General features: G+C 47.0%; 1 protein-coding gene across 1 annotated transcript; it reads right to left on the bottom strand.

The window, feature by feature from the left end:
• Positions 1-8,167: 8,167 nt before the first annotated feature.
• LOC133904526 (TPD1 protein homolog 1A-like) lies at positions 8,168-9,899 on the bottom strand. Its single transcript, XM_062346023.1, has 3 exons — positions 9,806-9,899; positions 9,207-9,335; positions 8,168-8,772 (listed from the first exon to the last, which is right to left on the bottom strand). Exons 1-3 carry the CDS (start codon positions 9,897-9,899, stop codon positions 8,378-8,380), a joined length of 618 nt encoding a protein of 205 aa, XP_062202007.1. The 3' UTR covers positions 8,168-8,377.
• Between the last annotated feature and the right edge of the window lie 1,989 nt (positions 9,900-11,888).

Below are 11,888 nucleotides of genomic sequence, written 5' to 3'. Positions count from 1 at the left end.
ATTAATTGCACGGGTCCCGTCCCGTATCATCCGACGTATCTCGGGATAACATCACCAGGATCAAGGCGTTCCGTCTGCCGCCCTGCTGTGGCAGAGCAACAAGACAGGGCGGGCACGCCGGGTTGCTCTGCGACTGCCCGGTAGGCCCTCTCCACGGCGCCCGTTGCCAGGGCGTTTATGGTGATAGGTGACCGAGCGTGCGACGCATTTTCCACCCTCCGATCACTTCACCCAGAAGAAATGATGACGCCTTTCCCAGTCATGGCGTCTTGGAACTTGTGCCCCCTCCTTCCTGTTTGGGGCATATCACAGCCGACGAGTGCATAAAAGAGCCGGCAGCACAGAAGAAAAAGAAGGGAGCCCAATCGACGAGTAGGACCGGAGAACCCAATAGAAGAGGCATCAACAAGCAATCGAAGAATAGAGCAAGAGACCGCAAGCATCGAACATAGAAGCACCAAGAACCGAACCACAGACCAACCCAAGACACGGTCCCTGCCCAAGAACAAGGAGCCTCAAGCTCTTAGTTAGACAAATATTCTTGTAACCAGCAACATCCTCGAGAGACTTCCTTAAGGACAGTTATTACATCCATACATGAGTAGGGTATTACGCTCCCGTGCGGTCCGAACCTGTCTAAATTCCGGTGCATTTACTTCTTTCTTGCACTAGGCCATCATCACCCTCACCACCGGTCGTTGCATTTACTCTCATTCATTTCTCCGACGAACTTATTCAGGATCATACCCCCGGCCAAATCTCTAAAAAGGGGTCTCTCGGGATCCCTGCGACATGAGTTAATCCTCCGACAGCCTTGAACTCAGGTGGGCTGGATGCACAGCTAGTTGCACAGGCACACGCTAAGCCAGGCCACTTTCGATCTTGCAGATGTCAAAAAATGTTACTTCCTTCAATTATAAATATTTATCATTTTTTTTATTTTTTAAGTCTTCAATTTACAATTTTAATTATTATTTTTATTAAAATATATTTATAATATCTAATAAAAAGTATAATATTATGAAAGTATTTTTAACAAATCTACCCATATGATTTTTATACTTCCAAAATAATTGTTCTAGAAACTTTTAAAGATCAAAATTTTAAAAGATTGATCGAATATTGATCAAAGAGATAATTATTTATGACTTGATAGAGTACTTTCCTTCTTACTGACGTCACAAATTGCATGTGCTGGGACAAAGGCTCACCAATTGTAGAGATTCTTGCGTTGGACCAGTTGGGGTTTATCTTTAAGTGATACCCGCGATTTGTCTGTGCAAAGAGCAACGACATGTAGGGTCTTGATCACCACTATCACATACTCATATCAAAGAAAACAGAAGAATTGTTTTTGAAACCAAGAAAGAGAAGAATGTCAGCATATCATGCACCCACAAAGTTATACAGGTCCAATTAACCAGGCCCAACAATTAGCATATTTTGGACTCTGTGAATGTCTCTCACGCACGCATGGCTCCTTGTTTTAGTCCATTCCTATTTCCTATCAGCTTTAGTGCTGCTCATCTGGGCTATGTTTATTGAACCGACTGGAAGCACAGCACGATGCAAGAGGTAGACGGGTTATATCGACACGGTATAGTTAGCTGGATCGGGTCTGGATCGATATTTTAGCACAGTGTGCCAGTATGGCTTGGCTCGGCCACAGTCGCCCCGTCGCCCAACCCCGGTCGTGCCAGCCCCTGCCCCCGTCCCACCAGCTGGTCGCCCGGTTGCCTCGCCTCCGCCCAGTCGACCACCCCTCCCTGCCTAACCAACGCGCCATGCTGTAACCGTGCCCGGATCAACCTGACACGTCATGGTCGGCAACAGGTTGTGCCGTGAGTCACGCCTCCAGCATGCGGGCCGTCACAACACGGGTTGTTTGCTTAGTCGGGCCTGTCGGGTCGTGCCTTAGCCGGGTTGTACCTAGTTAGGTCCGTGCCAAGCCGGCTCAATAGACCCATTTGGACAGGTCTGAATTCAGCTTCAACGGCTTTAGGCATACTTGGAACTGGATCCTTGTTACTATTTATCAGCCATCTTACCACTTGGGGGAAACTTTGGAGGAATTTTTAGTTTTGTCACGAGTGAAAATCCACTTCTCACTTAAGTATGCCATAAAATCGATATAACTAGCAAAATAAACCATTGATACTGTGAGCTTGTTTGGTGGAACTTTAGCTTTGAGAATTAGCTTTAGAAAATTTTAAAGATGAAGCAGTGGGAAAATTGATGGTATTTGGTTGAGCCATATTATTCTTATTTTGGATTAAAAACTTATATTTAAATCATATTATTTTATTCTACAAATATCAAATCATGTATTGATCTCGGAGTTAGAGTTATATCAAGCAGACGCTCTACCGCTCTAAAGATTGATTGTTGCTGAAATACCACCTGAATTTTTGTGCTTTATCTCACTACCAAGAAGTTTTGATTCTTAGGATACCTTTTTCTAACTGCATTATGCATATTTTCATCCTTTTCAAGGCATGTGGAACAAATTTTTCATCTTCCTATCGAAACAAAAATGGTGTCTGCCCGAACCGCATGGCAAATGCAGATCACTGCAGCCGGTGCTACAGTGATTTTGTAGGATGGTGATCAGTCCCCTTCAGCAGCACTGTAGCACGTCCCTGCAGATAGGTGCTTTTTTTCAGTGTACTATCGTTTTACTGTCCATTGAGTACTGTAGCACCAAATTACTGAGCGCTTGGATTTTGATCAATTTGCACAAGTAGTGTTTCGCCCAATATGTGGAATGGTATAGTGTGAATTTTCATGAGAAACACTTTTCTTTAAAAAATCGATATATATATATATATATATAAAAGCTCAGCCGCGCACGTGCTATTGTATTGTGCAAGTCGATCCAATGGAGAAAAGTTTGACGACACAGGAGCTGGGATTAGACAGTTTGGAGTCCTATAATTACAGTACTACCCCTTTGCTGGTGTTCCTCCACACAAATTCAACTTTTTCCTGATCGAGCTTTTTGATATTTGAGACGCGCGCGTGAGCTGAGTAGATTTGCCTGCAGCTTTTCTGTTTGTTGTGAAAATGTAGATTTTGAATGGTAAAAAATTGCATTGCAAAAAACTAATGGAATCAAATTGTTAGATTGTTACAATCTAGAAGTTAAATTTACAAACTGAATTATAATGAGAAAATTGAATTATAATAAAAATTTATTTATTTTAGTTTATAGATTGTAAATTATAATTTACGACCTCTAATCGAAATAAACAAAGCCTTAATCGAGCCGTGGGGAAACGAAAGGTCACTTCCACTTCCAATGCGACCCCGTTAGCAATGATGGGGCGGGCTACATCATCAGCTTAACGTCATCCCAGTTATTCGTATCATTATCACATAAAAACAAGGTTACTTTGGTAAAGATACTCTTGTACCCCTATATACCGTGAGATCATGTAATAAAAAATTAGATTGAAATAATAAAATTGATAGAGCAAAATAATTTAGTATAATAACATTAGGATAATGTCCATAAATTGCTAAGATATTACTTAGATATGTTTGGATAGTATAGATGGTTTGATGCGCTATCAGAAGTTGAGTATGCTTATATTAGCATTATAGTTTTGCGTGATGTGTGAACTGATTTTGAGTCTAGTTAGGAAGGATTTCTGCTCATACTCGTTTGTTGTTTGACACATGTGTAGTTATTGCTCGAAGGTGAACGTGGTCGATGACGGATTGACGAATTAGGTTTAGGAGGAACTGATGTCGTGGTTATCGAGGATGTTACGCGGGACATTCAGGCTAGAGAATAATATACGTGAAGGCAAGATTACAGGTGTGCGACTAGATGCGTTGCGGGGAAGGGCAGGGGTACGCGAGGTTGTGGGCAACCAGATAATGTGTTCGAGTGATGGAGTCACTAGAGTATATGGCGAGATCAGGTTGCAGTCTAATTGGTTGGAGAGTCCAGTCCCATAGGAAATCAAGTACTAGTAAGAGTTAGACTTGAGCATGAGTTGGATTCAATTATGAATGTACGTGTTTTAGTATGGTTTGTGTTCCGGTAGGATAAGATCAGGATTGTTTCAAACCAAAGACGGTGTGGAGGACTATATATTTAGAGGGTCTCGTTCAGAGCAAGTATGTAAAAAGAACGAGATCGAATTCAGACTTTTGATCTAGAAAGTAGATGAATCTAGGTTTTAAAATTTTGTGAAAATCCTTGTTGAATGTTTTGGAGAGACATCTTGTAAATTCATCAGTGCAATGAAGAATCAAGTTTCGTAAGTTAATGAGTTGATTCAATATTTTCTTTATGTTCTATATTCTACGTGCATGGTTTTAGTTTTAGTTTGATTTCGTGTTTTAAGAAGTTTTATCTAGTTTAGTCCATTCAAAACCTTGCTACAATATCTAATATTTGATCCGAGAAAATTTTGAGTATTTTTGGTTTGATCTCGAGTAGCTTTTGTTCGTTATTAACTAGGTTTTGATCTTCTCGATTCTGGTTGATTCAGTCTATTTCGACTATGCATAATTTTTTATTTATATATCTGATTGACTTGATTCTTGTTGTAATATTTTCGTGTTTGAATCTAGTTTCTGTTATTCAAATTTGAGAGCAATCAGATCAATAGATCTTACTCTACATCCTTTTTACTAGAGTGTGTACAATCTGTTTCAAGTTAAATACTGAATTTAAGTCTATTTTTGATTTAGGTGAATTTATCTTTGAATTTAATTTCCATAATCATTCACCCTATCTGATTTTCCTCCGTATACAATCATCATCTCTTGTGCTCTGTTAATACAACTTAAAAGAATATTCAAAAGAACATTCCTTTCGCAACAAAAAACTGAAATATATTCTACATTGCTGAGCTGTGAACAGAGTATATATGCTCCACAAATAAAAAAAAGTGATGAAGCAAAAATATAGGTATATCATATAAAATGCTTATTTCCACGAAGTAATTAAATAAGATTTAATAGAACACCACACAAAAGACAAGTTACAATCTGGTATCGCTCCATTTTACTAATGATTATGCATATAATTTATGAATCACTTATCTCCTTATACAGAAGTAGGAGAGACCTCTTTTATATGAATGAATAATATGGCCTAAGCTTTCTACTACTAATGGGCCAAAGGGTCTTCATGTTCTATGGGCCTTTTTAGTCTAAATATCCACATGAGTAACCTATTAAATGTGCCTATATGCTAATTTCACGGAGAATGTGTATTTCTTCCAAGTTTTATTGCGTGGAACTACACCTACTTATGGGCCAACTCACATGGCTTGTACCGTACTGCCACATGAGACTTCCTTGTACACATCAGTTGGTCGACGTGTATCAGTTTGGAGACGGCATAGGAGGGTACATTTGCATGACAAGAAATTTAGGACAACGTTTGGAGAGAGCTTTTGCCTCTTTGGAAATCAAATTTTCTGACAAGTACTCCTGATTTTGGCTTTTAGCTTTTCCTCTGACTTCTGCTTCATCGGAAAACTGATTTAAAAGGGCACAAGGACTAGAGAAGAAATATGGAAATTACATGCTTCTCTCCTCCGACGCTGGAATGCTCTGTCTGTACGGAAAATCTCGAGCAAATCCCTTGCTCAGATGCTCCATGCATGCTCCTCCAGACTCCAGTGGTAGTGACTCGCAGAGCGATGCCAAACTGCTGCGTTAGTTGATGCGACGGACCGAAGTGATTGAGTGGAATTTCGCGCGTCTTTTGGATGCTCTCCCGCTGCACAAAGCCCAATAGCAACAGGTTTTTTATCACACCCGGCAGGCAGAGAAGTTCCTCTTTTTCTGTACTTTGGACCAAACTTGCAATCGCAGCACAGGAGTCGCGTACCTTTTTGTGTGTACGTATGCGTGCTACGAGTACTTGTTCAGTTGTTCACAACTAAGATTTGTTTTTAAATTCAAGGTTCAGAAAATGTACTATTCCGGCCTGATATATACATAGTAGTACGTGTCTTCTGATGTACTACCTGGTGTTTGGGACAAGGAATGTGAGGAGAAACCGAATCGTTTGGGAATGTTTTACTTTTCTTTACGAACAAGAAATGGAATCCTAAAAATTCAACGAGTATCCAGTGGAGCTCACCCCACCAAGAGCTGCAAGCCTGCAACCGCATCATAATTTCTATTTGAGGCGCATTTGAAAGCTGATGAAAGTTTCACTCGATTCCTGCCGGGATGGAATTGTTTTATATGAAACCCCTGCTTCCAATTGACAGGCTCTGACCCCAAAACCTTGTGTTTTATGTCTAATGTACATCTGAAATTCTAGATTAAGTTCAACAATTCCTACGGAATCAACTCGACGTGGTCTTGTAGGTTCTGTTTGGAACAAGAAGTTTACGAGAAGACACAATTTCAACGTTTTTGTATTACTTGTTTCTCCCTTACAAAACCGTAAATTCCATCGGCATACCTGAAGCTCAGACACATCAATCGTGTGCATTAACCGGCCGGGCAAGAGTATATATGGATTTCAGAGAAGTTTCCCGGCAACAAATTTGAAGCCGGCAGAAAAGATTTCGATGCGTCACCCCTTTAGAACAAAAGAAATGGCTCTGAGAATCCTCATGATCGAAATCTCGAGGCATGGCGCATAAGAATTCAAGAGGGAACTAGCATCGTTTGACATTTCCCGCTGGGTTCCTGTGTTTCCAGATCTCTGTGATCCGAACGGGGAACGTGGTGAGGTGGCAACAGCTAAACAGCTGCACCCCTTCCTCAGCTCGTCTCCTTCGATTCGGTATGGCAGTCTCCCGTCCCTCCGCGAAGCTGCCATTCCGGGAAGGCATGCAGCGCCGTAGCACGATCCACTAGTCACTTGCCCAGCCAACCACAGGCCGGCAGCTTTCATGGAACCAACCCCTGCCCTGCCTCCATCGATAGACCGCATCAGGCAAGGCAAGAGCAAAGCAAAAGATGGGAGGGAACCCAACGCGATACGCAGCGGGTGTAGTCTAGGGCGAAGGCTAGCCTGATCCCTAGGGCGAAGAAGGCTATAGAGAGAGAGCAGCAGAGACAGAAAGGCAGAGGGAGGCGCGCGTGTCCCAATCAGACCACAAACGCAGCAGGCAGCTGCTGCTTGAGCTCACCGCTGCGTCAACCCCCGCCTGTCCCCGTCCCCGTCCATCCATCGCTCGCGAGCTAAGCTTGCAGAAGGCAGCCCAGCCGATGCACACTGCTGCGCTCCGCCTCTGCACTACCTGGCCTCTTCACTCTCCTCGCTTCGCAGAACAGGCGGCCTACTGCCCAAGCCGCGATGCGCTGCGTAGCTAGCGAGATGGGCTGCTGGTAGCCGGTGCGCGCGCATCGGTTCCTGTGTGCCAGTACAGTACTCATTACCGATTGATCCTCAACTAGTCAGCTCCATCGGCTCCCTACATATGATGGGATGGGTCGACTGACGATCCCTTAGACGTGCACGTTTTGGGGTTTCGCTTCGCTCTTACTACAATTTTCTTCCACCAAAATGCAATGTGGTACTCCTATTAGTACTACTACTAGTTGCAGGAATGCCAGGTTCCATTCAATTCATTCATTTGCAAACCTGGCTCGCCTTGCAGCAGCTTATAGCCATCAGAGGAGTGAATGCCCAACACGTGTAAGCCAACACCAGGCCCCTACACCAACTCCCAACAAAGACTACGTGTATACAGTACCCTTCCCATCCCAAGAACTTTTAAAAGGGCACCCCCAGCCATCACACTGCAATTAATGCCAGGCGCGAAGCAAAGCACCCGTCGCTGCAGCATGTCTGTCACTCCGCACGAGAGAGAGGCTGAAGCAGAAGCACAGCCTTGCCCAGAAAAAGCAAGTCACAGACAAGGGGACAGCTGCACGGACGCACGGTGGAAGCCAAGCCATCCATCAATGGGGCAGCAGCAGCAGCAGCGCCCTTGGCAAAACGGCATTCCTCATGACAAGAAGAACTCACATTCACATGCGCGAGCAAACATGCATCGCAACACAGCCGCAAGAGCGCGACCAAAAGGAGAAGCAGAAAGCGGAAAAGCACTCGTCTTCTTTACCACAACTGCTGGAGTACTAAGCAGCAGCAGCGGATCGGAAGAAAGGCCATTTCGATGTAGTCCATGGAATGGAATCCCTCCCGGGCGAGGCGATCGTGTCATGTACACGTGACCCCACCATCATTGGCAAAACAAGCAGAGGCTAGCTAGTTACTTTGCCTCCGTTCGCACGCGTGACCGAAGAAGCTAACAAAATCACCATCAGTTACTTACACTTATTCCCATCTCAACTAACGATGCTTGTACGTAGTATAGTGTGCTATGAGTTTATACGTGTTCCAGTAAGCTCCGATCCGTATGGTGAGTGCGTGCGTGGGCGGCGGTGGTTAGGGCGAGGTGGTGGGGTCGACGCAGGTGGCGACGGAGACGGAGAGGCGGTACGGGAAGGAGTTGGCGTATTCGAAGGACAGCGTCTCGCCGCCGAGAAGCGGCCGCCCGTCGTTGAGGAGGCAGTCATCGTGCCGGACGCGGCGGAACTTGCGCGGGTCCACCAGGCTCACCGAGCTGAACCACCCGCACCGCACGTGGATGCCAGCGATCGCGCACTCTCGCCCGTCCACGCCGCACCGGTTCGTCACCTCCACCTTGTACGACGGCACCCCGCTCGGCAGCGGCGACGCGTGGTCCTGGTAGATCTCGATGTCCTCCACGCCAGCGCAACCCTCATCCATCCGGCTCGGCCGCGCCCCTCCGCCACCGACGGCGTCCGCGCTGCCGTTACCTGCGTTGCCAGTACAGGACAAAGTGAGACGCACGCAGATTACTCGCGCAGTGCACAAGCAGCCTTGCTACAGAAAAGACGGGCCCACTAGTCATGCACGGCGGCGGGCCAACACCAAACCGAACGGACCCACGTGTCACGGTCTAGGCTACGACAGAATGGAAGGTGCAAGCGAGCAGTTGGCCACCGGCATGGGCTCCTCCTCCTCCCTTCCCTCATCGAAGAGGTCGTTCTGAACACGACCACAAAACACGCCAGGCTCGGCACGACCGCAGGACGGCGGGGCCCGCTGAGGCAGGGCCCGGTCGGAGAAAGCGCGGGGCGGTGGGCCACCCGGGGTGCCGCGGCCAGCCCTGCACGTCGGACCAGCGGATCGGACGGCGAGGGACAGATGGATGGGTGTGGGCGAGGAGGGTGTGCGGGACGTGCAGGACGGGACGGGGCTTGCGGTTTACCTGGCGGGCGGAGGACCTTGCGGGGCAGGGGCAGGGGCAGGGCGGCTACGGCGGCGCGAGGTGCCGGATGCAGCGGACCCGCGGGTACGGCGGTCGGCGGCGAGAATCCTGCAGCGACAGAAGGGAGTTGGTTGGAGACGTCGTCAGTCAAGGGCGGCCCACACAGAAAAAACCGAAACGAAAAAGCGAAACAATTCCAGAGAAAAATACCTCGCGGTTTCAAAAATACCTTTTGGAAACAAGCCAAATCATTGGACGATAAAAAGTGTTCATACGAGTTCGGGGTAAAATTTCTAATAAGAACTGTGGAAGCATAGATCCTATCTAGATTTCATCCAGTTAATGGACGTGGTCGAAGAGGGAAAAAATGGCGTGCTGTGAAGGAGATTAATTGCTCAGAAATCCCTGGTCTCGAACAGAAAAATTGCTGAAAACCCCCCAACAAATAAAATCGAAAGGCGGCGACGAAGTAAGCGTATGTCGACTTCGTAGGTTCGGAGGAACGAACATGGAAAAAACCAACCTAGCCAAATGGTCGCGGCGGAAAAGTAGCACATGGGGATAGAGGGACACGGCACCTGCGTCGTCGGAGGCGACGAGGGCGGCGGAGGCGAGCAGCACGATCAACCACGCCAACGTCACGCGCGAGCCGGTCCACGGAGACGCCTTCATCGCGCTGGTTCCCTGCAGTAGAGACGAACGCGAGGAGTCGGTCACATCGATCGCCAAGTCTAGAACTGGAGAAACAACCCAGAACGGCAACCACAAGCCAGCAGCGAGTAGCTAGGGAGAACGCAACAAAGCTGCAGAAAGTGAGCGAGCGAGAGCGCGCTGCCTGCGAGAACTAGCAACCGCCATGCCTGGGGCTCGCGCCGCCAGCGTGCATCCCCGCGCGCCTCACCAGCGAGCGGACGCAGGGAGATCACCGCTACGCGCGTCCACGGCGAATGGCCGCAAGCGGGTACACCACGGCGCCGCGTCGCCAACCGCACCGCCGGAGAGAGACGAGATGAGCCTCCTCGGCAAGAGGCCGCGGGGAGACCACGACGCGTCCATCCGCAGCGCCCACGCCGGGGCGCGCCGCGGGACTTACGGCGCAACCCCTAACAATGCACGTGGACCCGACGGGAGCAGGGACGAAGAGCGCGAGGAGGACGACGGCGCCTCGCCTACCTGGAGGAGTTGGAGTTGTCGGAGGCGGCGGGCAGCGGCTCGTGGGTAGCAGTAGGGTTTCCTCCTCCCGTGGCCAAGCCCTCGCTCCCGCTCGCTGTCGCACGTGCGGCGGTGGAGTTGGTGGTGCTCCGGGTGCGGCCCCGGCCCGTACGCGACGCGGCTTATATAGGCAGGTCAGTCGCTCTCGGCTCGACGGGAGAATGTGTGTTGGTGGGTAGGTTCGCCTCGCCTTGGGTTCGACCGGCGCTGGTGGGCCCGGGAGTACCCGACAGGGGTCAGAGCGAAAGTGATCCGGTCTGGTCCGGTTCTGGTCAAGGCTGTGGGCTGTGGCACTGTGGAAGGCTGGGAGGAAAAGCTCTGGCTCGAGGATTTTTGGAACCGCCTGCATGCAGTGGCGGACCACCAGGAAGGGTGTCTCTCCCTTCTTGCACCTCCGCATCATCTTTTTCTTTTTTTTCTCTCCTTCCTTCTCCCCCTCCACCTCTAGTTTTCTATTTTTCACACGTCAACGTTCGGTGTTAGCGTGATTTGCTGCCATAATTCCTTCGGCCATTGTTTCTATAAACTGTATGGTTATTCATGCCATGATTGATCCTGTAATCAGGGTATGTATCTTACCTTCCCGTTTACACGAACCACATGAATGGTATAATATCATGTGGTCTGACATGTATACTAACCGGTGATCAATTAATCAAACCATGGCAATTACTCTTCAATTTCCCACACTTTCATGGTGTCATATTCAGATATCCCGCCTCTGGCTTTCGCTAATTCTTTCACCACCTAGCATGTCTGATGACGCACTACTTACGTAAATTATTTTTAGAAGCAATTTGTAACCAATTTTTATAGACGTTTAGCGTAACCGACTGTGATTGAAGGCCTGTGAAAATGAATAATTTCCACAGACGCAAAATAGACCGCCTATAATAATATATTTTCACATGTGATTTCTGTAAAAAATCAATACCACAGGTGGCTACTTAAGTGAACCAAAGAACAATCACCTGCGAAAATATATTTCCACAGGCGACGCACTTTAGTGTCCGCCTATAGATAGATAGAGTTCCACAGACGGGTGATATAAGGACTCATATGTGGTATGTATTTCATTTAAAATTAATAATGAGCATATATTTTATTCCCTCAAGATTTCAACACATTTTCAAGAAAGATTTCAACATCACAGATTTCAACAAAATTTGAATCAACACAAGTCCAATATTTAACACAAATACAATAATATTTATAACTACAATATTTTTACATCACAAGTCAATTTACATCACAAGCTAAATATTCAACACAAGTATTCTTTCATCTCCCACTCACAAAGCCTCGGATAGCTAGCCAATTCACCTCCGAGGTCAAAGAACCTGCCACTCTTGTGAATGACTTCGTAGATGATAATCCGATACATGTCACATTGGACCATCATCGAATCTGGTTTGGCCGTATCGTGTATCCCACCTTTTGTTACGTACC

The sequence above is a fragment of the Phragmites australis genome, chromosome 22 (genome assembly GCF_958298935.1).
Source record: "Phragmites australis chromosome 22, lpPhrAust1.1, whole genome shotgun sequence".
NCBI lineage: Eukaryota > Viridiplantae > Streptophyta > Magnoliopsida > Poales > Poaceae > Phragmites > Phragmites australis.
Note: the sequence above shows the minus strand (reverse complement) of the source record. Positions and strands in the feature narration are given on the sequence as shown.